This window comes from Petromyzon marinus, chromosome 1, assembly GCF_048934315.1.
Source record: "Petromyzon marinus isolate PM22_M1 ecotype Great Lakes invasive population chromosome 1, UKy_Petmar_22M1.pri1.0, whole genome shotgun sequence".
In the NCBI taxonomy this organism is placed as follows: domain Eukaryota; kingdom Metazoa; phylum Chordata; class Hyperoartia; order Petromyzontiformes; family Petromyzontidae; genus Petromyzon; species Petromyzon marinus.
The window spans coordinates 9,408,383-9,436,320 of NC_133667.1; the positions used below are offsets into that span (position 1 = coordinate 9,408,383).

General features: G+C 45.6%; 1 protein-coding gene across 1 annotated transcript; it reads right to left on the minus strand.

The window, feature by feature from the left end:
• Positions 1-5,591: 5,591 nt before the first annotated feature.
• Positions 5,592-27,798, minus strand: LOC116942907 (uncharacterized). Its single transcript, XM_032955352.2, has 4 exons — positions 27,441-27,798; positions 22,082-22,664; positions 21,197-21,698; positions 5,592-15,354 (listed from the first exon to the last, which is right to left on the minus strand). The coding sequence occupies exons 2-4, from the start codon at positions 22,656-22,658 to the stop codon at positions 15,177-15,179; spliced, it is 1,257 nt and encodes a 418-aa protein (XP_032811243.2). The 5' UTR covers positions 22,659-22,664; positions 27,441-27,798; the 3' UTR covers positions 5,592-15,176.
• Between the last annotated feature and the right edge of the window lie 140 nt (positions 27,799-27,938).

A 27,938-nucleotide genomic window follows, 5' to 3' on the forward strand; every position in this document is an offset into this window, starting at 1 on the left:
TCAGCCAGTGCCAATGTAGAAGTAGACAATGTGGGAGCTGGGCGGAGGAGAGCTGCACGGGGTAAGTCAGTCAGTGCTAATGTCGGAGTAGACAATGTGGGAGCTGGGAGGAGGAGAGCTGCACGGGGTAAGTCAGTCAGTGCTAATGTCGGAGTAGACAATGTGGGAGCTGGGCGGAGGAGAATTGCACGGGGTAAGTCAGCCAGTGCTAATGTCGGAGTAGACAATGTGGGAGCTGGGCGGAGGAGAGTTGCACGGGGTAAGTCAGTCAGTGCTAATGTATGAGCACGGACCAGTGAGAGGCAAGCTGAAGTCGCCGCCCGTCATGGTGCCGGAGCGGCCGCTGTGGTTACAATCATCACTACAATTGCTGCTGTTAAAACAATCACGTAGTTATAACCTTAATGAATAGTATTATCATTTGTGTTGTCATGCCCATTCCGACGCGCTCAAGTTGAACGAGGTGAGAGCCGTGATCATGATTTACAATTTAATGTCGTACCTGCTACCCCTATTTTGATTGCCTAAATGTTCGCATTATGATTGTTGATATAAGTGCTTTCGATGCTGACCCTCACGCATGTATATTTGGAGTTTTCATGTTCTTCCCGTGGTCGCGTGCATTTTTCTCCAGGCTCCGATTGCCCCCCCCCCCTCCCTCCACCCCTCCGCATTTAGAAGCATGTGCTAAGATCAATTATTTAGCTGTGATAAATTTCCACATAAGCCGCGTTTGTTGGCCTCTCATTTGTGGCCAGGTCGCTTATGAAAAAAAAAACAGCTATATAGCTCTAGTGGGCCTTACCTGGTAAAATAAAATAGCAGTTAAATAAGTTACACGTTTTCACGGTGAAACCAAACCTAGTTTTTCAATGCACACACTTTATTTGCACTCTAAAGTAAAACATAAATTATTTTAACCCCATAAATGAATAACACCTCATCAGAGTATATTTGTTTGCACGTTCACTACAAGTACTGTGTGTGGTTAATGCGGACTTTATTCCTTGCAAAAGGTTTCTATTCGGTGTTTGGACATCGTAACACACGCTGTTTTATTGCTCTTTGGTTCTTTCATGTAAATTGACGTAGAAAGAAAATAAATTTAATAATAGAGTACGACGTTTCGATTGCAACACGAGCAACCGTCATCAGGCGGGACAAAATTTGAGAGAGACAAAACACAGACACGGAGACACACAGACTTGTTTTATTGCCAGAAAGGGTAAAACCTATTCTTATTTTTTTTCAATCTTTAAACTTATATACTGTAGCACCTTTATCCGAGGTGCTTTACAAGATTTGAGTGTATTCTTAGCTCTTTCGGTAAAGTCACGTTGAAGGGAAACAATAAAATAATAAAATATATATAATACAATAAAAATTCTCACGACGTTTCGACCATAACACAAACGGTCGTCATCTGGTCGTCATCTGATGACGACCAGACGTTTCGACCATCTGGTCATCTGGTCGAAACGTCCAGATGGTCGAAACGTCGTGAGAATTTTTATTGTTTTATATATTTTTTATTATTTTATTGTTTCCCTTCAACGTGACTTTACCGAAAGAGCTAAGAATATGAATTACTGCAGTCACGAAAGCTTTAAATCAAAAGATTTGAGTGGTACAGTGATATGGCGAATCGGGAAGGGTATGGGGAGGGATGTTAGTGGGTACAGGAATTACTGGGGTACCTAGGGATGGAGGTAAGGATGGGAAAGGGAGAAGAGGTGGGTCTTGAGGGAGGAGCGGAATCAAGACAGGGAGGGTGCTTGCTACTTAATGTGGAGGTGAAATTTGTTCCAGTGCAAGAGGGGCAAGTAGGGAATAGGAGCGGAAACGGGGGATTGTTCACAAGGTAGAGGGGGGAACCAGTAGGAGTCGGAGCAGACAATATGAGACAAGAGAAGTGAGGTACGGTGGGGCAAGGCATGGAGAGATGTATGAACTAGCGTAAGGAGCTTAAACAGACACCGATAGTATATGGGGAGTCGGTGCATTTCTAGAAGGGTGGAGGTGCAGGAGCAGTATGGTAGGTTGTAGATGCATTTTTGTTGTAGACGCATTTTGGATCTGTTGCAGTGGAATGAATGCGTTGGCTGAGAGACCGAGTAGGAGACAGTTGCAGTGGTCTAAACGAGGGGAAATTAGAGAGTTTATCAGTAGTTTGGCGGTGGACTGAGTGATGAGAGGTCATATTTTGCAACCTCTCATCAAGGTTGCGGGCAGAGGGGACAGGGATGAGTGAGAATGGGGGGGGGGGGGGGGGGAGATGATGGTGGGAGTGGGTGCAGGGGAAAGAGCAGCAGGGAAAAAAATAACCTGGGTTTTAGAGGGGTTGATGGCAGGAAAGTGAAGCAACATCCAAGACTGAAGGGAAGTTAGGCAGGTTGAAATACAAGAAGGTCCGGAGTGAAAGTGGAGAAAGATAAGTATATTTGAAATGTTGTGTGGTGGGATAAGTTAAAGGAGGAGATTAGTGCTTCAAAGAGGGGAGATGTGGAGAGAGAAGAGAAGGGGGGCCCAGGACAGAGCCCTGGGGAACACGTGTTGTGACGGGGAAAGGAGGGAAACATGAGTGATTGAAGGAGACCGATGATGAGCGCGAAGAGAGATATGATTGGAGCCATGATAAAGCAGTACCGGAAATGCCCAGATTAGAGAGAGAAGAGTGGGATGATGGACAGTGTCCAACGCCGAGGAGAGGTCGAGAAGAATGAAGATTGGGGAGAAACGTGCGTGCGCCGAGTTGGTCAGGTGGTTCTGAATGATAATGAGGGTGGTTTCTGTGGAGTAGACGAAAACCAGACTGGTGGAGTGGGTAGAGGGAGTGGGTGCAGATGAAGTTGGTGAGTCGGGAGTGGACAAGACGCTTGAGAACTTTGGAGAGGAAGGGAAGCAGGGAAATCGGACGGTAGTTGGAGATGCAGTTGGCATCGAGGGAGGGTTTCTTAATGAATTGGGTGATGATGGCAGACTTGAAATTAACAGGAAAGGCACCGGAGGATAGAGAAGAATTGAAAAGGGAGAGTAAGAAGAGAAGGATAGAATGAAGGAAGGATGGATGGAAGAGTGGAAGCAGGGATAGGGTCAAGGGGTGAAGGTATTGAGATGGACTTTGGAGATGGTAACAGAGAGTTCCTCCAGGATCACCCGGGGGAAGTCGGTGAGGGCAGGAGGAGGGAGTTGGTGAAGGGTTGAGCGCAGAAGAAGCAGGTTGGAGGATGGAGAAACTGGGAAAGAGGAGCGAATGGCATTCGTTTTGGAATTGATGAATAGGGCAGAGACGCCAGTTGAAAGGGCGGGGAGGAGTTGGGGGGGGGGGGAGTATTAAGGGTAGAGAAGTGTAGGCAGGGATGAGAGAAAATTAATGTGTGGAAGGAGTTCTGTTTGATTATTTCCAACGAAGATAGGAATGGCCGGAGGGAGAGGTAAGAGAAGGAAGAGGGGGAAGGAAGTCCTATCCACGTATACTCTGACCTGCGCATAGAGCGACGGCTCCATTGGATGGAGGGGTTTAGCCAGGGCTGGGGGGGCTTCGGGTGGTGGGTGTGAGGGTGCAGGGGAGCAAGGAGTTGAGTGATGAATTAATGGTGGCGTGTAAGATGGCAGAGGCAGTGTCCAGGTTGAGGGAGGAAAAAGAGGGCAATTAAGGGAGGGATAAAGTGATCCGGGGGATTAGGGATGTAGAGTCTAGTGAGCGGAGATTGCGGGAAAGAAAGTGGTGGGGTAGGATGAGGTTTGGAAGCGGTGGACTGGGTAAGGTGAGGGAGAGGTGGTCAGATGCAGGGCGGGGGTCGGTGGCAATCGGGGAAAGGGAAGGATAATTGGAGTTCAAAGGAGGGGAAGGACATCTTAGAGGGGAGTGTAGGTTTAGGGATCCAGGATGGATGATTGAGCAAGCCTACGCCTCCACCTTTGTCCACCCGAAGAGGGGTGTGGGCAAAGGAGGAGGGTGAAAGGGTAGCAGGGGGTGGCGGCGGTGTTAGAGGGGGCGATCCAGGTTTCTGTGGTAGCGACGGCGGTTAATTTAAGAGATAGAAAATAATAATGTGGTGGCAGATTTATTGAACACGGCATGATGAATGGGTGAGTACGCGGATAATATAATAGGTTGAGTAGGTGGGTGCATGAGCGAATAGTTGGATGAGGGTGTATGATTGAGGAAGGTGAGTGGGTGAGAGTGTCTTCTTTGGTTCTTTCAGTAAAATCACGTAGAACGAAAATAAAATAAATTGATAAAATAACACAATAAAATTCTCAGCCAGTCTCGTCCCTTCACCTGATTAAGGCCGCTTGTGTTGTGGCCGAAACGTCGTGAGAATTTTATTATTTTATTTTATCAATTTATTATTTTATTCTCATTCTACGTGACTTTACCGAAAGAACCAAAGAAGATGAATCCTTGCAGTCACGAAAGCTTTAAATCGAAATTTGGGTGAGAGTGGTTGAGATGGTGCGTGAGTGAACAAGTTGCTGATTAAGTAAGGTGGAAACACACTAACAGGTTTAAATGAGAACGGAGGACGAGCAATTAAACAGTGAATGGGTTTTTTGAGCGAGTCAGAAAGTGGTTAAGAGATTCATTGTTTGAGATAGTTGGGTGAGTGCGTGAATAGTCTCAAGAGGGGTTAAGATCGGATGTGAGGATAATCGAGTGACAGGGTGCATGTGTTGCTGATGCAAAGAGGTTTACATGTGAGCGAGGGACAAGCAAGTATGAGTGAATGAAAAAGTGAATTGGTGCGAGTATCAATGGGTTAGTGGGAGAATGGCAAATTGATTGGGGCCGTGCGGCACTGCCCATTTGGGCGGCACAGCAGGCAAGCCCCATTGTCTCACGGGCGCCTTGGCAGGGCGGCGCGAGTAAGGAGGCAACAGCGGGATCCCAGCGGCGCATGCATGCGGCGGGAAGGTGGTCCCCGGCTCAGCGCCAAGGCAACCCGATGGTCGGGCGTAAGAGCCATGGAGGAGCACGGAGCCGCGCAGGAAAGGCAACGTGGGCGAGTGCGTCCCACGGAGCAGGAAGCGGAGTGGGAGCAGCCCAAAGTTTGGGGCGCCACAACGCGGGGGAAGCCGGCTTGGCTGCAGGTGCGACTCCATCTTCCCAAGGTATCATAAAGGCAGCATTTGATGTACTGAATAAAAGTGGGTGGCTTCCTTTCGATGTTTAATTTTCTTCGTGCAAGCCACCCACTTTTATTCAGAGCATCAAATTTTATTAATTTCTGGGGTAAAACTTAAGTTTTACTTGAGTGAAAATAAGTGTGTGGATTGAAAAACTATTTTTTTAGATGTTTTCACCACTGTAATGTTGACCTTCACTGACCAGCGTGGTGAAGTACTCTGCGGTCTATTATCCTGACCCAGAGTGCTTGGGAAGTTGATTGATAAAATAAGTTCTGCATGTGCGAGCATCGCGTCATCACAAGTTCTACGCAGCAAAGACGCGGCTTCAAAAATTATACTTTGATGTTCTCCGCTGTGTATTGGATTAGTCTATGGTTCTGTGATAAGATGAAGGATCCTGTAAAAGTTAACTTATTACGATGAATTGCGCGTGTAATTAATGGATCATTTTCACCAACTTCAGCCGACAATTTATTACACAATTGACGTGGCTTTTCAAGAAATACAACTTTTCAGACGTTTGTATATAAAAAAAACAACACGGACTGCTTTGTATTCATGACATTTTTTTAATACAATGTACAGTATGTATTAAAATAGGCAGGACTCGGAAAAAAATAACTTTAAAATGTAAAAACCCTCAAACCAGCATCCCGGGGCTCAGCTATCATCAATACAGCATTTCTGCAGTGCGCAATATGCACTGACATTAGGGATAAAAACACTTACTCCAACACACCCATACATACCTTTATATACATATAAAAGTTTATATACACAACACATACATACCCACCTCATGAATCCGTCTAATCCCTAAATTTTCCATCTCATCCCAGTTCTGATGAAGTCCGATTTATCTTTCAAATCCTTGTATTTTGTCTTCACAGCTCCCATTGGGATCCACAATCTCCTTTGCAAGACGTACAGTATCTGAATCATTGTTTCGTCAATGGCAACTTTTGAATCTGAGATTTATTAATATCTACACACCTCTGTTGTGTCCCATGCGGCTCTACATGTTTTAATATTTGTAAGGGCCTTGTTAATCAATAAACTATAGCCTTTAAATTGGCTTTTTAGGAATAGCCACATTTCTCTCACGAAAGTCACATCACTGGTGTTTAAAAACATCACCCCAGTGCAACTGAAAGTCAATTTACGTTTTTTTCAGCCCTATGGACAATGCTTCAAATGTGTCAGTAACATTTTTGGAAAATGGGCATTCTTCATAGCACATGATACAGGAAGGCCACAGATAGCGTTAATCAGGGTTGGAGTCCGCACTTAACACCATTGTGCCTGATGAGAAATTAAGTTTAACAAAAATGTGATCACCAGTTTTTAAACAGCCATATGAAGTTACCCAATAGCAGCTTGTGAGTAACAGACAAGCCCTTTAATAGTCAAATAGTATTCCTAAAAAAAACAATTAAAAGTTACAATATAAAATGCTACTGACACATTGCATTATGGGAAGATTTGTGCTTGTAAGAACAAAGTAAGATTCTACCCAGAAATAAATTCTAAGCCCAATTACCAGTTCAATAAAATAAATGTAACTACCTAAGATTCCTGAGGCAGAGGAGAAATAAAGTGAGGTACAACTATGAAACAAAAAAAATAAACTACAAAGGTTTTAGGTTTGTCTAGCACTCAATAAAGTTAGATTTTCAGTGAAGGTGAGGCGTTCAAAGCTGAAAATGTATTTGATTTTTGAGTTGTAGACCAACTTGATGCCTTTTTAGTTTCATTTCAATTATTAAAAAATTTAAGTTGATGCACTCATAAATTGGGGTTCAAATTCGATTAAAGATTCAATGATTTTGTCTCATGTGTAATGCCATCTATTCTGCCTTGTTTGTAATGTATCGTTCGCACCACGATCGTTAATGTAACAATCACATATGCTTTGCATAACTCTTAATTTTATGCAAGCGTCATGAGTGACAAAAAGAACGTTTAATCAATTCATCAATACATGTTAAAAATAGTAATGTCTCACAGCTGCAGTGAGAACTGAACCATCAATCCCATGCCAAGTAGTTCAGCGATGAGCAAAAAGAACACTAAAACTAACCAGCTACCACAATGTAAACCAACATCACATTCATATCACCTGCCCTGGACCAAAATTGCGATTTCAAATGTTTTATTCAACAACGTATTGGGATAAAAAAAAAATCCCAGACGGTTGCCTCTTTCAATAACTAAACAACCTCACCAAGCAATTATGCAAGCTGCTTGTACAATTTTAAACACAAAGGTCTGCGGTTGACAACACCACAACGAAATCGGAAGCTTTTGGCAAGTTCAATGTACACATTCATCATAATCACACCCGTAAAGCAAGTTAAACCCAGCATAGCCCAGTTAAGATAATATTAAGATTGGGAATGAATGGCTCATGCATGCAAATTAAATAAACTTGACACCATCGATTAAGTCTCAGATATGGAGAGATAATACGAAATCAAACGGAATGTCTCGCGAAAATGGAACGTGATCGGCACTGAGTTTTGAGTCCGGTTCCAGTATGAGGTTGGGCCTAAGGATTGGGAAAGGTGCATTTTGGCACCATCCCAGACCAATCTACTACTTGGGTCTGATTCATCAACAGTCTGCAAGCTATTTTTTATTGACAATTTTTTTCAGTAAACATCTCTGAAAGCACTTATCAGCCAACCCCAAAAAAGAAACCTCCCAGTTTAAATTGACCCCACAATATTCTATTAAAGCACACAAAAGCATCGTGAATCGATGTGGCTTTCTCCTGCAGCAATGGCCAATAGGCAAGATTGACAACAATCAAATTTAACACCATCGACCACAAAATATGCTGCTGCACACTTTAATCATTCGCCAGAAGCATTTAAGACATTCAGGCTACTCCTGAAGCCATTCAACCGGCTCACCTGCCTCGTTATGTACATAGGGTGCTGACAAACTCCGAAGATAGGATTGCAGAAACCTATAACATTTGAAAAATCATGTAAATGTTGCCATTTTATATTAAAGATCGGCACAGACCGCCTTTCCCAACACATGATTCAGACCCAACACGTGCCTGTGAGCCACAGGTTACAAGCTGTGAAGCACCCACCCAATGTGTTGTCTCTGTATACATTTTTTTACACATTGTTCCATCCTGCCATTGTCTGCGTTTAAAAGACTTAACACTCTAAAACCAAGTCTCAGAACTCCTTCAAACTTAATAGTTAAGATGTGCAGACGGCAGTCTACAAATGTGGATCTCCTAGTGTTGGATTTGAAAATGATGTTTCTGAAACAAAGTCACAAGATTTCAGTACCAGATGGGGAAATAAGGGTTCTGTGTTGGAAAAGTTTTTGTACAACGGTTGCTTGGTCGATAGTATTTTCAAATGCTTTTTACTGTAAATGGGTTTTCTCAAATAAATGAATTTAACATTTTAAATCAAATTTAAACAACTAAATTACATAATTGCAGCCCTCGTCAATGTGCATTTTGCCCAAGTAACAAACAACTTAATGTTCCCTTGAGCCAATTATCAAATCACACCGTGACATTCCCTAAAATACCAATTAAAGCTCCAGTAGAAATTATTGAAATAAAAATTACGATCCAAAATATACATATACATCCATTTGGGATACTTTACAGTATTCCGAATTAAAATCAGTTAAAAGCCAAATAAGTTTTCATTGCCTCTTAATGACTCGGCCAATGAGAAACAAGATCTCTGCCTTACCATTCCCGGACTGATTTGCTTACCCCAATTCATGCGCAGGCATACTTATTTCCAGTTTGAAATCAAATACAAGCTCTAATAATTTGTGCAGGAATTTTAACCGGACGTGGCAATGTACTGTGCCATTTCTAATCAGCCTTAAACAAAAAAAACAGCCAAAAGCAGGCAAACCCCCTCAGATCATTACGCTCCCTTTGCTGCACACCAACAGCATTTACAGCTAGGCGCAATGTACTGAAAACCCTGGCCACATACAAAACAGGTAGGATGGCTCGCATGGCAGCGATCTTCTGGCCCTATCACTAAAACATCTAAAAGTTGCGCGAAAGCCAGTCTCCCGAAGCCTCGTTTCACAACACTGTTCATGGGGGCACAGAGTATCGAACAGTTTATGCAATTGTGTAAGTCACATAGGTCAGGATTTTCCCCATTCAGATTCCCGATGGGATTTATACGAGTGGATTGTGTAAATTTCAATGAAAACGTAGGAGCAGGTGGGACCAGCCTTAAACCCACACGGAAAAAAATGTCATGCAAATGATTTTCCCACAGACATGCACTGGCATATATAGATGAAGATCCCCCGTAGTATTTTAGCAAACTGTTAGGAAGCACCTATTAAGGCAGGCACGGGACACATTTACTTAAAAACACTCGGCAAATTGCACACAAGACATTCCCACGCAAATACACTCGAACAATTATAAACACACAAATAAATGCACGCAAAAATGTTCACATTACTTTAAAAACAATAAAAACAATCGTACAACATACAACTCGGCCACAAACCGAGCGATGACATCAGCCGGCCACATCGCACAGGGACTTGATTCAACGGTAGCCATGTTGCATTAGATTGTTTTCCTGGCAGACGATTGGATGGTGCAGTAGAAGTGATGGCGTAATCCTAGAAATCACTGCCATGAGTCCATCTCGACGATCTCACTGGCACACCGAAATAGAGCAAACCCCTGCCCATCGTGGGGGGCATAAATCCGTAAACTCGGAGGCATATGGGCAAACTCGTATTTGGTTCACGGCTCAATACGACACCCCCTACTTTTGTTTTATGTTATCCTACATGAACTCAAACATTAAACAGCAAGTATTTTGAATGTAAAATCTGAATACGACTTTTACAGCAAATGTATTGAATGGGAAAAAGGCAGTGTACAGTATTGTACACTACATAAAGCACAATCGTATGGCTGAACCACACGCCCTTACTGGAGTCTGGGCACACGTGACCTGGGAATCGCGATGGGCCAATTGGGAGATAAGATGGAGACAAGATCGCGTGTTTATCGCAGGAGAATCATCGCGAGCAGCACAGTTACGATGCATTACAGGAATCTCGAGATCAACTGCGAATGGACCAGTCACTGTGGCACGATCGACAAACTATAGCTCAATAAATGTGGTGCAAAACCACGATAGCCAAACCTTCGAGAGGGAGGGGTTTGCTGGACTCTGCTTTTCACAAGACAGCATTTTAGTCCCTAAAGAAATCGCTGCCCGTCAGATTTTACAGTTTCTGTACTCAGGCCTCTGGTCTCTTGGAGATGCGCGTCAAGACACCGATTCTGAAGGTTAGTCTTCTGCATCAGTCTCTCGTGACCCTGAATCCTGGTTTATTGGCGCTGGGTCTCAAGACAATGATAATGTCGCCCTGTTCTACTGGATCCAAGTCTCAAGACTCTGGTACTAAAATCCAGTCTCCTGATGCCAAGTCTTATGACATTGATCCAGAAAAACCACCTCCTTAAGTCATGTCTAGTCACCGATCTGGAATCGTATACTTGGAGGCAAGCATCAAGACGCCAACCGAAAAACCTGGAGCCCGAGTACAGAAAAACTACGTAAATCCTGCAAAGCAGTATTTTGCGTATGCACCGAAATTGCGTGGTGTAAAACTCGTGTGTCTGTGCGTGTTTCCGCCACTCTGAAAAGATGGACACGAGTGATTAATATGGATTAGATACTCAGCTACCAAAAGAAAAGAGCCTCTGTGCAACATGACTGCTGTGACAGCATCGTGCCGTGCATTTCAGCCGGGTTGTGGCCACTTGTATATTTGTTTTTAATGTTTTTTAGAGTAAGGTGTGATTTTGCGTGTATCTGTTGGTGCGAGTGTGTGAGCGAGTGTATAACCATTCGAGTGTCTTGCTCTGTGGAGATGCCTGTGTGCGTGAGAGGTAATGTATTGTTTTTGTCTGCATCTGTCATGTTCCGGATTTAATAGGTAGCCTTTCAACAGTCTGTTGAAAGACTATACGGGCTACCTTTTTCTTTGTATGTTTGCGACAGTATCTGTATGGAATTGTGCACCTATGTTTGTGCGTTGGGTGTGTGTGTGTATGTTTGCATATGTGATGTTGTGTCTCTCTGCTCGTATTTGAGTCTCTGCATGTGTACTTGTGATAGTGTCTGTGTGTGGGTGTGGACATAAGTAATTGAGAAAAGGAGCCCCGTAGAATCTCAAAAATGTTCATTATCCCCCTTGCGTAAATCCCACAGGGAATCGGATATTAGACAAATCTTGGCTCGGTCGGTACTCGGGGCCCCTGGTTCCTGAGGGCCAAACATCAAGAAACTGATACAGTACATTAGTCCTCGGAAACCAAGTCTCAAGTCCTAAAAAGTATCCATATGTTTCCAGTGTTGGAAAATGAAACAGCTGAAAAAAAATCTTAGGCATTACTCTGATGTCATGCTACAACACTCCAGATAAGCGATGGAGTGGTAGTTTTACACATTAAACAAAAAATTCCGTATGGAATGTAAATGTCATTTTTTACATGCAAATCAAGTTTACTGCCACAGCTTTGAATTTCAATATAACTCACTCACAGCGTGTCCTGAACATTCCCGCCGCCCACCCCCCTCTTCACCCTCCCTCAATCGCCCACGCCCCCCACTTAACCAGAAAACGTCCTCCCCCCTAACGTGAATAGACACCCTACAGGGAGAGTCACTAGCCCAGAGGACACAACCTGAGTATTCTATCGCGAGTAACCGTTGGATATGCAATGGGTCCAATGAAAAAAATTGCATGATAAAAAAGTGATGCACACTTAGTAAAGGAGTGCTCATTGAGGAAAATCTCACGTTTGTAAGACCAAGGATTTTGTACACGAGTACAAAGTTTTTCTACAGTTCAAAGACTGCAGTTAAAACTTAAGGCTCTAATTCGTGCATTTCCCAAATAAAATTCCTCAGCTTTTTTGGCTAATTACAACCAGCATCATCAGGCAGTAGCCAAACATTTAATTTATGTAATCGGACCATAAAAAATATATAACATGCATAATGGTTTATGAGAGCCTACATGATAAAAAAAATGAGTTTCAAAGTTGCTCGTTATGATAATCCTGGAAACACATTGTACTCATATCATGTCAAAATTGGACAGCAAGTTATGCAAATATCTGGAGCACTGGCAATAGCAAAAAAAATATATCGTAAAAATCTTAGGCATTATTCAAACGTCACACATGTACCAGCTGCCAGCTCTTCTAGAAAGAGTAAATCCAGAATATACACTTGCTTGCAGATTAATTTCTGCAGTCACCTCAACAGATACATCCCTTATTAAAACAAACGAATGCTCAATGCAAGAAAAAAGCCACCTTTCAATAGCAGTAGGGTAATTTACTACCAAGAACAAGTCTCAAGCATGGTTGAATTAAAATTAACCTTGAAAAAGAAAGTCTGATTAAAAGAATGCATACTTTCCAAACCACTCATGTTCCCTTGCAAAAGTAGCAGCCAGTTGTAATAATAGGGTTTTTCCCCTTTTTTCTGGCAGCAAAACTGAAACCTTTTTACAAGGATTCATGTCTGCATTAACCACAATACCTGCAGTCAAAATGCAAACAAAAAACATACTATGATAATATATGCATTGTCCTTGAAACTGATTGGTCCACACCAAGGGACGGCTTTCTTTTGAGCCTCGACCCAATTGGCACTCGACCAGATGACGCCAAAAGGCGTACAGCTCAAAAGACAATGCACTATCAAAGTAATGAGGGCTCGGGGTGAGCATCACATCATTAGACCTCCTTTGCCAGTACCAAAATGTAATAGGGTTTTTCCCCTTTTTTCTGGCAACAAAACTTTTATAGTGCATTGTCTTTGAGCTGTATGCCTTTTGGCGTCATCTGGTCGAGCACCAATTGGGTCGAGGCTCAAAAGAAAGCCGTCCCTTGGTGTCGACCAATCAGTTTCAAGGACAATGCATATATTATCATAGTATGTTTTTTTGTTTGCATTTTGTCTGCAGGTATTGTGGTTAATGCAGACATGAATCCTCGTAAAAAAAGGTTTCAGTTTTGTTGCCAGAAAAAAGGGGAAAAACCCTATTAGTACATTTTGGTACTGGCAAAGGAGGTCTAATGATGGTAGCAGCCAGTTGTTGCCCCAGGTGTTGGAAACAAAGCAATGGGAGTTGCCAACCGTGTGCACGCAGCACCAGCCATTGGCAACTTGTAGGTGCCCAATTTTCAGTTCGCGATCGCACATTCGGATGGGTGCACGAGCCTAACAACGTCTCAAGGTTCCACGTCGCTTGTACCTACGACGTTAAGCTCCAGGCTCCCAGCGCTGTACCTGCACGGCACCAATCTGCTCTGCTACCACCCGTGCCGTGCGCATGATGCTTGGCGCCAACCTGCAGCTTCACGCAAGTGGGCGATGTTTCCTGGGTAGTCGAACTCAATGCGCGTGCGTATGCGCGGTGGTTACGCTTGCTGTGCACCCTCGTCGCAGGCGGCCGCATGTGCGGTGACGCTTGCCAAGTCCTCAAGAACGTGCGTATGGCGTTGCCTGGCTTATGGCTCCATGATTAGACAGTAACACCTACCGAGCGGTCAGCCACACATGGACCGCCTGGCTGGTGGTACGTAGTCTGTTCTCATATAACGCGTGTTTTCATAATGCGAATTGGATACAACGCGATGAATGTATTATGGAACATTTTTTATAACGTGGATGCAAATTGAATATAACGCGATTGAGTGAACAGAGCTACGTCATGCGAGTATGAATAAGCGGTTATACGGCTGCCTCGGTGTAGCATCACACAATGGTGGGATGCTGCTGGATGCTTCTAGATGCTACCCATGCGCCTCACACTGTTTGGCCTGCACACACATCGCGCATGTTATCACGGACTGTGCGTGCTTTAACCTATATTATAACGGGATTTTTCCACAATGCGATGTACTTCAGAAACGCAACTACCACGTTATAGCAGAACAGACTAATGTGTGACATGCAGTATTTGGCTGCCCTCACTTGAGTGCGCACGGTAATTCGCCAAGAGCTTGACTTCACACCAGTGTGCACGCGCATCGACATCTGGTGCTCGCTCAGGTCGATGCAAGCAGAAGTCAACAATGGCTAGATTCATAAGGATTCGCACAATGCGCTGCACTGTCATTACAACCGATTCTTAAAAGCATGCTTTGATGCGTGCATCTTGTAGGTAATAGATCCTGACTGATGATTCATTGCATGCCCAATACCCACTAATCACTCCGCTCCCAAGTGTTTGGCTGCTACTGGGAGCTCGCCAATTCACAGAATTCAGCTCAATGCGAGCGAAAGAGCAGCAACCTTCAGGCAGGCAGCTCTGCACATGCACACACGTGTGTGTGTGTGTGCTTTGAACATTAACAGTCTCATCACTCAGCTGCGTTCATGTATAGAGCGACTTTGCTGGGCGCTCGGCTGCACACGAGGCATGCAGCGCTGACTTGCACGCGAGCAAGAGCGCAGCAGCACTTTACCGGGCACTGAGCGCCAGGAAAGCATGTTTCAATCAACAGACTAATTGCTCAGCTGCAGGGCTTCATTTCTGCCAGATCGGTCCAGGTCAGTGAAACTGGGAAAATATTCTCATACTCGCAACAGCTGTGGCTCTCATCACATGTCTACTCCTCTGGTCAATTACAATTGTGCAATTCATAATGAATTACAACCACAATGTTAATTGTAAGTGAAATTTCAGTCAACAATGATGCCGTGTTTGTGATTAAGATGAGCCCTAGGTATGCTCCAGTCTATCGGCAATCCTGGAAATAATTTGGCAAGAAATTAAGCCCTGCTCAGCCTTGTGCGCGTGCATAGTGTAACACTCATCAGACGGCCGGGCTCCACACACTGGTGAGCACGTTTGAGTAGCAGCAACACGTGCTGGGCATCGCCAGGCTCCGCTCACGAGCGGCATTCGCAGCAGCGGCGGCGGTGGAATGACTGGCTGTCATCTCTGGGTGGCCTTCCGCGCAATGCAGCACCGCCCCCGGCTCAGCTCTGCGCGCTCTCGTCCTCCTCGTCGGGCTCCAGTTTGACGACGGAGAGGGGTGGAGGCGAGCGCTCGACGTCCTCTCGGGCATCACTTTCGGGAAGCGGCGCGACACAGTCGTCTTCCAACGCAGACTTGTCATCCACGAGCATCCCCGACAGGTCAGAGCACTTGAGCACACTGTGCGGGGGGAAAAGACACGTTCTTTAAAGTCATCGGGGTGCACCTCTGCGTGAGTAGGTGCCGCGGGGGAGAGATGTTAACTCCCTCGCTTTCTATGCAGGAGTTGGTAGGGTTCGATCCCGACCCTGACGATTCCTGTATTTTTTTAGTTTCTCGTGTCTCCTCGTGGTCGCGTAGATTTTTCTCCGGGTCCTCCGGTTTTTCCCATTTAGAATCAACGTGCGTTCAGAGTATTTGGCTGCTATACATTTCCACATAAGCCACTTTGTTGAGCTATCATTTGTGGCCAGGTCGCTTCTGAAAATGAGCTAGAATGCCTCAGTGGGCCTGACCTAGTAAAATAAAAAGTTTATAGTTTTGTTGATAAGAGGAAAATGCCTTTGGGTAAATATAAAGGTCTGAGTATATTGTAATCTGTGCGAGTCTTTGGGTTTTTGCAAAAACAGCACAGTATGGTTTGGATTAATTCAGTGTCTAAATATGTAAGAGTTATTGTAGTCCTGCCTTCAGACAGATGGACAAAGCTAATACAATATCTTTTGACCTTAGCTGGAGAGGCAGCACATGGAAGTTATTTTAAAAAATCCATGTTTTCATCTCAATTATGCTTTTGATATCCCATGAAAAAACCATTAATGAATAACTTTTGCATGGCAATGAAACCCTCTGTGTTAAGGGAATAGTCGACGGAAGAAGTAATCTTGCAACTACTTCTGACATCCGTGGACCACATTATGGGGCAGCACTTTCCCACCCACCCTCCTTCAGAGTGTCAAATGACAGTCAAGCCTATATATTTTAATTATCAGGGCTGGAATGTAGCCAAATCAAGTGGAGAGCATAATACAATGAGGAATAGATACATTCAAGTAATGGCCAGACATGTCATTAAGGCATGCTTGTAAAGTCACCACGATATCACTTAATGTTCTAAGTTTATTTTATTTGTTAGACAGCTGGTCCTGTATATCCAATTGCCCAGATATTTTAAGTAAAATAAAAAGTATTTTACCAGGTAAGACCCACTGAACTATATAGATCTTTTTCAAAAGAGACCTGGCCACAAATGAGAGACTAGGCTTATCATGTGGAAATTTATAGCAGCTAAATAATCTAAGCACATGTTTCTAAATGTGGAGGGAAAAACTGGAGGGCCCGGAGAAAAATCAATGCCACCACGGGAAGAACATGCAAACTCTCATGGTGAGTGACCGCAGCAACGACAAAACAAAGACAAAAACATCCATATTACAAAAAAGTAGTGGGTTCTTAAGGAATATTGTAGTTAATGAACGAGGTATTTAACGGTCTTAAACAAAACATACACTGGTAAAAAATAGTGCAAGTGTAATGTGAAAAGGCAGGTACAGGTCCACGTAAGCTCTATATTTTGGTCTAACAGCAACACACTAAAATCTAAAAAGACAGTGCAAACATGAAGGCGCAAGAGTTAGGTACAGGTGCATGTGTAGTGACTGTACTTGTCACTGTGTGGTGCCGGGACTTGCGAAGTCACGGCCGGTAATGTTGTCATTGCGGGCAGCCCGGATTGCGGGCTGCAGTACCAATACTAGCGGTGGTTGGGTGAGCGCTGGTTAGTGCGGAGGCACCGCAAGCAATGTGCGGTGCCAGCTCCCAGTGAGGGAGCGAGAGCAAGTGTCAGCCAGCCAGGGTTACTCTGGGGCATGACACTCTGGCTGACCTGCTGATACGTGACCGGACGATACTGGAAGAGGGCCACCGGTGGACGGGGGCCGAGGGCCGGTCACGTGGTCCCGGAGAGCTCTCGGGAACATTCGAGAAGGTGCTCGAGGAGCCTGGAAGGTGGGCGGGGCTAAGGGAGGAGCCAACCCCAGCCCTGTAGCATATAACGAGAGCTCCGTGAGGAGCTCGGGGTTCTTCAAGTGTTGGGTGTTCGAAGATCCACGTCGGGGAGAAGCCTCTAGCCACGCGGTCTGGGACCCAGCTTGTGGTCCGGACCGGGATAGCGAACTGGGTCTATTTCTGCCGTAGCGTGGTTAGATGGGCATTCGAGGCCCGAGCGTAGGTTGTGTTATGTTCGTGCTGTTGTGCGAATAAATAGTGCTGCTCCCAAGATAAGTCTGTGATTAAGTTGGACTCACTACACATGCAAGCTCTGTGTTTTGGTTTAATAGGAAGTAGGAAAGTTGAGAGGGAGCGTCACGGCAGGGAACCAAGTTGGAGATGACCAGCAAGCGTGTTCCAGATACGTGGAGCATCCATGCTGAGAGACTTTTGAGCAAGCAAAGTTTAAGCCAATGGAATTTTAAGTAGGAATAAAAGAGGAGCTTCTGAGGCTATGGGAGGGAGTCAGAGGAACTATGTGGGCCTTTAGGTTATTGGCGAAATTGTTATAGAGAACCTTTAGCACGAAAACAGCTCTCTCCAGATATCCAGAGGGAACAGATTTGAGTTAATGTACAGATTGCAAGGATTAATTATTTCAGCGGAGTCAAGGGCAAAACTGAGAATGAAGTGGTATAATGGAATCGGCACCACGGTGGCGAGATGCTTACTCCCTCGCCTGGTATGCAGGAGGTTGTGGGGTTGATTCCGACCCCAAAGCCGATATATTTGGAGTTTGCATGTTCTCCCCATGGTCACATGGATTTATCTCTGGGTCCTCCGGTTTTTCCCTTCACATTTTGAAATGTGTTCATTTGGCTGATAAAAAAAGAGTATTTGGCTGCTATAAATTTCTACGTAAGCCACTTTTGTTGAGCTATCATTTCTGGCCAGATTGCTTTTGAAAAAGAGATATATAGCTCAGTGGGTCTTACCTGGTGAAATAAAAATTGTTTTACAATGGTTGATAGTTAGGGAATTATACATTTTAAGGTAGACTCAGAAGCTAGGCAGTAGATGGTGTCACAATGAAATATGGGTCAAATGGTGGCTTTAACTACAGACGGAATCGAGGTGGAATACATCAAGTGATATAAATTTGTGTGCCATACCAAGAAAGTTGTTGACAAACCTCACAAAAAAGCTTAACTGGCACTGGATAGTCTACGACTCATAGCCTAGGGCAGACATGGGCAAAGTACGGCCCGTTGGGCTTTTTAATCCGGCCCGCCGAACTTGTCCAAATATTATTATTAAATTAAATTTTTCCTTTCTCCTGTAATGCCCCCATTTCCCCATTAGGTGGCGCACTTTGACCGGGAGTTACATGTTTTTGTATTGTTCATGTTCGTGCAATTTGTTAAATTGCCTTGCAAATAAATGCTTTGCTACCTGTTAAAGGCCAAATCCTTTCATGTAATGATTTTTACACGTCATTTATATTAGTTCACACAAACACTCCATCCATCTGTTCCTGGCCTGACCCCTCTGTCAAATTTTAGAACCCATTGTGGCCCGCGAGTCAAAAAATTTGCCCACTCCTGACCTAGGGACATGTTTACAAGAGTTGTTCAGTTTTTGTGTTGCACCTTCCTTTAAAGCTGGAACAGTAAAGGATGGGTGTGGTGCAGCCAGTACCACAGCCAGCCATCTGTGTCTTCCAAGTGCTGACATTTACACACCACGCCGTGAGTGGGACTCAACCTCGGGCTGTTCAGTTCATAAAGCAGTGCATGAACCATGGCATTACCACTCCAAATTTTTTTATCGACATAGCCTTTAAAAGCCTGTTGGAGCAGGTGCTGTTAGCGAGTGCCTAACGAAGGCCAATACGGCACACAAGGGGTGTGTGTGGATAGCCAACACTGCACCTGGCTGCCTTCGTCTCCACAGTGTTGATGTTTTCACACCACACCAGACCAAGTCCACCTAGGGGAGGGCCCAGGATCCGTTCAGATATTCATCACAGATGGGAATTGAACTTGGTTCCCCGTATGTGTAACGCAGTGCACTAACCACTACACTACCACTCCCTACAAAGACCCTGCTTATAGCCTTAACAGACTGGGGGCAAGTGCTGCAAGCGAGCACGTATGAGGACCAGAATGCCACACGAAGGATTGGGTGGCCTGCACCAACGCCCGGGTGCCTTTGTCTCCCGAGTGGCCATATTTACACATTTCCCCAGATACTAATGTGAGCCTGAGTCGACCTAGGGGATGCCCATGACCTGTTCAGATAATCATCCACGATGTTGGCCGGGAGTGGGAATGGAACTCGGGCTGCCGGATTCAATATGCAGCACGCGAACCACTACACCACCACTCCCACACAATACACATGTACAAACACACCTACAGTGAGGGAAAAAAGTATTTGATCCCCTGCTGATTTTGTACGTTTGCCCAATGACAAAGAAATGATCAGTCTATAATTTAAATGGTAGGTTTATTGGAACAGTGAGAGACAGAACAACAAAAAATTCCAGAAAAACGCATGTCAAAAATGGTATAAATTGATATGCATTTTAATGAGGGAAATAAGTATTTGACCCCCTCTCAATCAGAAAGATTTCTGGCTCCCAGGTGTCTTTTATACGGGTAACGAGCTGAGATTAGGAGCACACTCTTAAAGGGAGTGCTCCTAATATCAGCTTGTTACCTGTATAAAAGACACCTGTCCACAGAAGCAATCAATCAATCAGATTCCAAACTCTCCACCATGGCCAAGACCAAAGAGCTCTCCAAGGATGTCAGGGACAAGATTGTAGACCAACACAAGGCTGGAATAGGCTACAAGACCATTGCCAAGCAGCTTTGAGAAGGTGACAACAGTTGGTGCGATTATTCGCAAATGGAAGAAACTCAAAAGAACTGTCAATCTCCCTCGGCCTGGGGCTCCATGCAAGATCTCACCTCGTGGAGTTGCAATGATCATGAGAACGGTGAGGAATCAGCCCAGAACTACACAGGAGGATCTTGTCAATGATCTCAAGGCAGCTGGGACCATAGTCACCAAGAAAACAATTGGCAACACACTACGCCGTGAAGGACTGAAATCCTGCAGCGCCCGCGAGGTCCCCCTGCTCAAGAAAGCACATATACATGCCCGTCTGAAGTTTGCCAATGAACATCCGAATGATTCAGAGGACAACTGGGTGAAAGAGTTGTAGTCAGATGAGACCAAAATGGAGCTGTTTGGCATCAACTCAACTCGCCGTGTTTGGAGGAGTAATGCTGCCTATGGCCCCAAGAACACCATCCCCACCGTCAAACATGGAGGTGGAAACATTATGCTTTGGGGGTGTTTTTCTGCTAAGGGGACAGGACAACTTCACCGCATCAAAGGGACGATGGACGGGGCCATGTACCGTCAAATCTTGGGTGAGAACCTCCTTCCCTCAGCCAGGGCATTGAAAATGGGTCGTGGATGGGTATTCCAGCATGACAATGACCCAAAACACACGGCCAAGGCAACAAAGGAGTGGCTAAAGAAGAAGCACATTAAGGTCCTGGAGTGGCCTAGCCAGTCTCCAGACCTTAATCCCATAGAAAATCTGTGGAGGGAGCTGAAGGTTCGAGTTGCCAAACGTCAGCCTCGAAACCTTAATGACTTGGAGAAGATCTGCAAAGAGGAGTGGGACAAAATCCCTCCTGAGATGTGTGCAAACCTGGTGGCCAACTACAAGAAACGTCTGACCTCTGTGATTGCCATTAAGGGTTTTGCCACCAAGTACTAAGTCATGTTTTGCAGAGGGGTCAAATACTTATTTCCCTCGTTAAAATGCAAATCAATTTATAACATTTTTGACATGCGTTTTTCTGGATTTTTTTTTGTTATGCTGTCTCTCACTGTTCAAATAAACCTACCATTAAAATTATAGACCGATCATTTCTTTGTCAGTGGGCAAACGTACAAAATCAGCAGGGAACCAAATACTTTTTTCCCTCACTGTACATACAGCACCACCCACCACTGGCCGATCTTGTGCTGCTTGAGGTAGAAGTTGCGCGTGAAGGCCTTGCCACACTCGCACTTGTAGGGCTTCTCTCCCGTGTGCGTGATGCGATGCGACTTGAGCGTGCTGTACTGCATGAAGCGCCGGCCGCACGCTTCGCACGCGTACGGCCGCTCGCCCGTGTGCACGCGCTGGTGCCGCCGCAGGCTCTTCCCATGCACAAACGTCTTGCCACACTGCCAGCACACGAAGCGCCCGCCCGCCCACGGCTCGCCGCAGCTGTTGCCAACACCACCGCTGCTGGTGCCGTCGGCATTGCCGGTTGTGGTGCCGTCGCCGTCGTCGTCGCCGCCACCCCCCCCCATGGCTCGGCCCGCCAACGAGGAGCTATCGTCACCATCAACTGCGCGGCGGCGTTTGGGGGTCACTCCGTCCAGCTCGGGGCCATCCAGTTCGGGCGGCTCCAGCTCCTGCACGGATGCCGACTCCCACTTCATGTCGAGCTCCTCCGCGTCACCTGTGCGCGAGGCGGTGCGTGAATACGAGAGACGTGGAACAAAACATTACTGTTGAACAACCTAATTTTTTACTTGAAGGTTAAGCTAAAAAAAATCCCACGCATGCTTAGTGCTTGGCGATTGTTGAACGCGCGTGCCATCGATACGCATTGACGTAACCAACATTTGATGGAAACTTGTGAAGGTACACATCAAGATACTCTATTTTTTAAGCTTCTGCCTTCCTAGGGTCTTTTAATTCTACACTTTGATCTTCACAGGCCAAGTTAAATCAAAGGTGTGCTTTCCAAAGAAGGTTAACTTTTTGTTACTTCCACCTCTCTCGTATCCACCTCTACCCCTCACACAGCTCAACCCACACCACCACCCCGGCCCCACGCACCTGCTTCTGAAGGTGATGCCACCGCAGCCCGAGCCAGCAGCACCGGACGCCCACCACCGCGACCTCCACCACCACCACCACCACCACAACCGCCGTTATCTCCATTATCTCTTTTATCCACGTCATCACAACCATTGTTGCCGCCGCTACTGCCAAGCGCAGGGTCCAGGGAGCTGAACTTGCGCGCCGAATTCAGGAACTCTTGGCTCAGGCTGTTGAGCATGGACACGATGGTGTCGAGCACGCCACTGATGCAAGCACCGTGGGGTGGTGCTGGCTGCTGCTGCTTGCTGCGCCCACCATCGCCACCGGCATCGCCTGCGTGGCCGTGCGCTACCGACTCAATGATGCGGCGCAACACGGCGTAGCACGCGAACGGCAGCTTCTCCTTGGCGGCCGTGAAGAGTTCTCCGCGTACGCCGAGAGGCTCGGCACATGCCAACAAGTCGTCGTAGTCGCCGATGCCAAGCTCCCGCTCCATTGCCTTGGCGAAGGGCGCCTTCATGCCGTGCGAGCCGAGCCACGCGCCAAAGTCCCGGTATGGGCTCACATAGCGCACGTACGCCGCTGTCGACATCCTGGCCTGGCAACCACCAGAAAAGGTGCAGGGGAGATTGGGTCGAACGATACTGAGTTACAGAACAGGAAAGTGAAGATTCATTGGATTAAGATTGACACAGCACAGCGCCATATACGTGGCCATCATATATCCACTCTGACCAATTGCCGCCCACACAGAGTGCAGTATTTGTGATCGGTGTAACCATAATTTCCTATAGGTTCACAAATCACAAAGCTTTTCATGAAGAGTCACGTATTCTTAATTTGGTATACATTTGCCTACTTCCAAAGTACAGTAAATCATGTCGAAAGCAATTTTCGCATTATTTTTGTCCTATTAATTTATTCGTGCACGCGTGGCATAACGATAATTTTCTATAGATGTTCTCATATTCGACATCCACGTATTTTCCTTAACAATAGAACCTCTCTTAATGACGGTAATGGGTTCCATGAAACTGGCCGTTAAGTGGTTTGGTCGTTCAGCGAGTCTAGGATAAACATGTTTAAAAGCTTAATTTGTTCTGATAGCATCGAAAGTTACCCTTTTTCACCAAAAAAAGTACTAATATTTAAACAATGGATATTAATACATAAAGCTACTAACAATATTATAAACACATAATATTAAAAGAAACACAGCCTGTCGTTAACAGGGGAATGGTCGGTAAGCGAACACATTGGGCTCTATGGAGACCCGTCGTTAAGCGATTAGTCGTTAGCAGGGGTGGTCGCTAAGAGGGGTTCTACTCTACACTACTATACACTACACATTGGGCATTGGAGGCTCGTCGTTAAGCAATTAGTTGTTGACAGGGGTGGTCGTTGAGAGAGGTTCTACTTTACCTCCGTCAGATGTTACGTTGTCCTCTCAGTCTTTATAAATAGCCGAGATTCCCTTTCCTTCACATCCCCTCTATCAATGGTTATCCCCATTGAAACTGCTTATTTTTATAAATTGTCACCGAGTGGGAGTACATGAATGTTGACGTATAATTGATATTAAACTCACTATTCTTGGGTCTTTCGGTAATGTCACGTAGATAGGTTCAAAGAAACTAATAAAAAATAACAGAATACTACGACGTTTCGATCGCAACGCAAGCGGTCGTCTTCAGGAAATTCCTGCAGTCACGAAAGCTTTAAGTCAAAATTAAACTCACTGTTCTGTTGACCAAGATAACTGTTTATGTCAGTTTCAATAAAGGATGTATACGCATATTCACATTATTTGGTTATGCTGTATTAACAAAAAAACTTCAACAAATTAATGAAGAACACTGTGGCCTGAAAATGAAAAATATATAATAGGTAATGTATTGGGTAATGGGCCCTGCTTGATAAAATATCGAGTGGCCAAAGAGAATGAGTGGATAGTAGAAAGTTGGAGACTGCACTTCGTCACCATGCGGTCTGATGAGAATTAAACGTATAAACATGTTTTTTGATGGACAGTTTTTTTAATTGCCATATGAATAGTTCCTAACAATAGCTACTGGGTAACAGATAATATTATATATACAGACACACATACATAGAGACAATACTCAGGATGCATTGATGAAATTGCGTGAAAATAGTTTCGGAGTTATACAAATTATATGAGCAAGTTGTCAATTGATTGATGGATGAAGGCCTCCCCCATGCTGTCAAGCATGGAAGTGTATTGACCACGATTCAAAATGCTGGATAGTATGAGTTTAAGGGTGGGCCCAAGACCAGTTCAGATATCACGAGCCAATGAAAGCCACCGATGGGTATCCGTGGCTGGGATTCAAACCGAGGTTGCCAGGTCCAGTGTGCAAACCACTGCGCCACTGCTTATCCATTAAAACACTTTATAGAGGCTAAAGTAACGAATGATGAAGAACAAATAAGAGAAAACACCATTAAGGTGACAGCGCAGTTGAAAAAGTGCATATAAAATATACAGTACAGATGAGACCGGTAGTACAAACTCAACATGTTTTTACTGAATAAAACTAACTCCAAATCACAATGCACCCAACGACAAGGTACAGCGAATCATTATATACCCAGTACAGATGAAGTTAAGCAAGAGATCTTACATATGGTATGTTCCTTCGCTTCTGCACAGTTTACACCCGCCCTCCTAAGGTCTGCTCTTACAGGTGCCTTACAATATGGCTTAAGGGTTTATTTAATTTAATCATCAAGGGAAAGATCTGGTGGCACTCCCAATTCCCGCCTCAGTAACCTGTCCTCCATCCTGCACACGTGTCCCACCAGATACTGTAGGAGTTAGAGCAGTTGTTTAACATGTAGATGCTTTCATTCAGCAGTCGACCGTCATTTACTATCAGGTGAGGTGTCACTTTGGCCAGAGCTCTCGGCTCACAATGGGAAAACGTTGCAAATTAAATTAAATTACGAGTTGATTCGATCTTGATTTGAAGCTTTCCTGACTGCAGGAATCCATACTGTTTGGTTCTTTCGGTAAAGTCACGTAGTAGGTAGAAAATAAATCACGACATTTCGGGCGCAACTCAAGTGTCCGTCACCTGATGACGCTTGTGTTGCGCCCGAAACGTCGTGATTTATTTTATACCTACGTGACTTTACCGAAAGAACCAAAGAGTATGAGTTGACTCTACTTTGTGGTAAGTCGACAGCGGTTGTCCTAAAGTTCAGCTTCTGCCACGGTAATGTGGAATTTCCACTGCTGGCTCACGGTCGGAAGGGATGCTCATCACCCCATGCTCACTTTAACAAGGAGACACTTTATATATAGAGAGTCCATCTACCCGTTCACAGGATCTCAGCGAAGTGTTCGTGACGGTTGTAGTGTCATGTTTTGAGCCCCTTACCTACAAACAAACCACAGCTCAAGCAGATCCTCACGTTCTGCTATAAGTGGGTTTAACCTAAGCCCCCCTTCTAAGTCTTAATTTCCTCCAACTTCCCCTATTGACTGAGACGCTCGCGCATGGCTGACCCCTTTGTGCGTGGCGCCGTTAAGATAAAGGCTCACACGTGACCAAGTTCTCGTGGTGGTACAGTGGTCCGTCCGTGCGCTGCCCCTTGCATCTTGGATAACTTCGGTTAGATTCCTGGCTATGCACAATGCGCAACGTCAGTGGCGAGTGGTATCTCAATCTTAATGTTGACTGGGCTATTCGTGGAAATCTGGTGCGTTCGGGAAACACGGGCAGGTGTGGTGCTGTCCACGTTAGCTTAATAGGTGCTCGCTTACATCACGTGTCCCCTATAAGTAGACTGAATCTGAACGGAGGGACTTTTGCGTTCATCTCTAAGCGGGTACTGTGGAGAGAAAACTCAGGTGACCTACCACACCTACTACTATAACAAATCGCTAAACTAGCACCCAAAAGAAGTATTTTTTGACATCATAGGACAACGAAAGATAACGAAAAATGCAGTTGTTTACGATCGCGGAGCTCTACGTACAAACCAGAGTGTGTTTCGTCTACCTTCAAACACGTGTGAAAGTCGTCCCACAGTGACGATCATATTGGCGCCATGTCGCGCATGGCCCTGACATCGTATTCTCCGATGAACCACACAAGAAATTGAGGGGGGGGGGGGGGGAGTGTGCCAAGTAAAACAAGGCACGATCCCAACAAAGTGAAGAACCATTCCGTTGTGAAGACACGCTTCCCAGAACCACATCGCCCAAAACGCGCCAGATATCGCCTGCAAGCGAAGCAGGTACTGGACGGGTTTAAAGCTTTCGTGACTGTAAGGATCCATACTCTTTGGTTCTATTGGGTAAAGTCACGTAGGTAAAAAATAAAATAACAAAAATCACGACGTTTCGACCACAACACAAGTGGCCTTCATCAGGTGAAGGGACCAACCTGTCCTCCGGACCAACCTGTCACCTGATGACGGCCACTTGTGTTGTGGTCGAAACGTCGTGATTTTTGTCATTTTATTTTTTACCTACGCGACTTTACCCAATAGAACCAAAGAGTAAGGTACTGGACGGTGTGCTTGTGTGAACATAGTATACCATATTCTTGGTTCTTTCGGTAAAGTCACCACGTAGAAGGGTAAACAATAAAATAATAAAAATATAAAGCAATAATTACATTTTTTTCTTCATTATTTTATTGCTTCCCTTCTACGTGGTGACTTTACCGAAAGAACCAAGAATATGAATCCCTGCAGTCACGAACGCTTTCAATCAAAATAGGATACAATTGTATTCTTGCGTACGTAATAAGGAGCTAGACGCCAATGTCGAAGTCTGCTTGTATACACTGTACTTTATATAACTTATTTCGCGCCGTACGTAAACATCCGTGGAAATGGGAGGCTACTTGCCACGACAAGGGCTTTAATGAGTTCGTTCGTGTAGTTTTTGTTATTCAACTGAAGGAGCACACACTACAATGGTTTACGATATTGTCCACAGTTTGGGTTGTATATCCAGTGACACTGTGGCTTGGATATCGATTTTTTTTTTTACATCGGGCACTCAAATGGAAACGTTGCGGACCGCGCAGCAAAAATCAGGTGTTGTACAGTACTTGCCTTCCTCTTCCCTGGTTACGCCTATGCTCCCGCCCGCAAACCACACGATCAGAAGAAGGGGGGGCGGTTTCGGTTAATGTGTGGTCATCTACCAGAGCCTACGGCACGGGCCGTGCGGAATGCCCTCATCCAGCAGTGGAGAGAGACGAGGAGTCTCTCGTAACCACCACCACCAGCCCTCCTCCTCACGCCTTGCGCTGCTCACAATGGGCCCCTCTCAACGCGCCGCGACCTTCCCCGCCGCCGCCGCCACCCATTCAACCGCGTCCGCGGCGCTCACCTTTCGCTCGTCCGCCGCGCTGAATGTAATGTTCGTAGCTTCGAAGAGCGGTCTGCGAAAGGCAATGGACGAATTTGATTAAAGCAAACAAAAAAAATAAAACACCGATTTGCTGGAGTGGGTCTCTGAGGGGAGGTGTGGGTGTGTGGCGTGCGTGGGATCCACGCTTCGCTCGATGCACACAGCAAGAGGTGTGTGTGTGGGGGGGGGGGTGTTGCCACCGGGTCAACAACCGCGTCGTTCATTGGACGCGGGCGGGTTTACGCGTCACGCATCGTGCGCGAGCGGTAAGGCGTCTCGCGATTGGCCGAACTCGCTCGCCCCGCCCCGCACCACCGCTGAAGGGGGGGGGGCATGGGGGGGGACCGCCCCCAAGGCGCGAGGTGACCGCGGTTTTGTAGGCGAGCGTGCGCGATGACGTCATCGCGTCGGCGGAACACCTGGTGACGTCGTCGCGCAAAACGCGCGTGTGGGTCGTGACGTCGTCCCGCCGCTGCG

Excerpts from the sequence above, each read along its gene's own strand:
- LOC116942907 (XM_032955352.2), bottom strand. The coding sequence starts at position 22,658 with ATGTCGACAGCGGCGTACGTGCGCTATGTGAGCCCATACCGGGACTTT. Across the intron at positions 21,699-22,081 it reads GGCATCACCTTCAGAAGCAG|GTGACGCGGAGGAGCTCGAC; the intron begins GTGCGTGGGGCC and ends CCTCGCGCACAG. Across the intron at positions 15,355-21,196 it reads CAGCACAAGATCGGCCAGTG|TGTGCTCAAGTGCTCTGACC; the intron begins GTGGGTGGTGCT and ends CCCCCCGCACAG.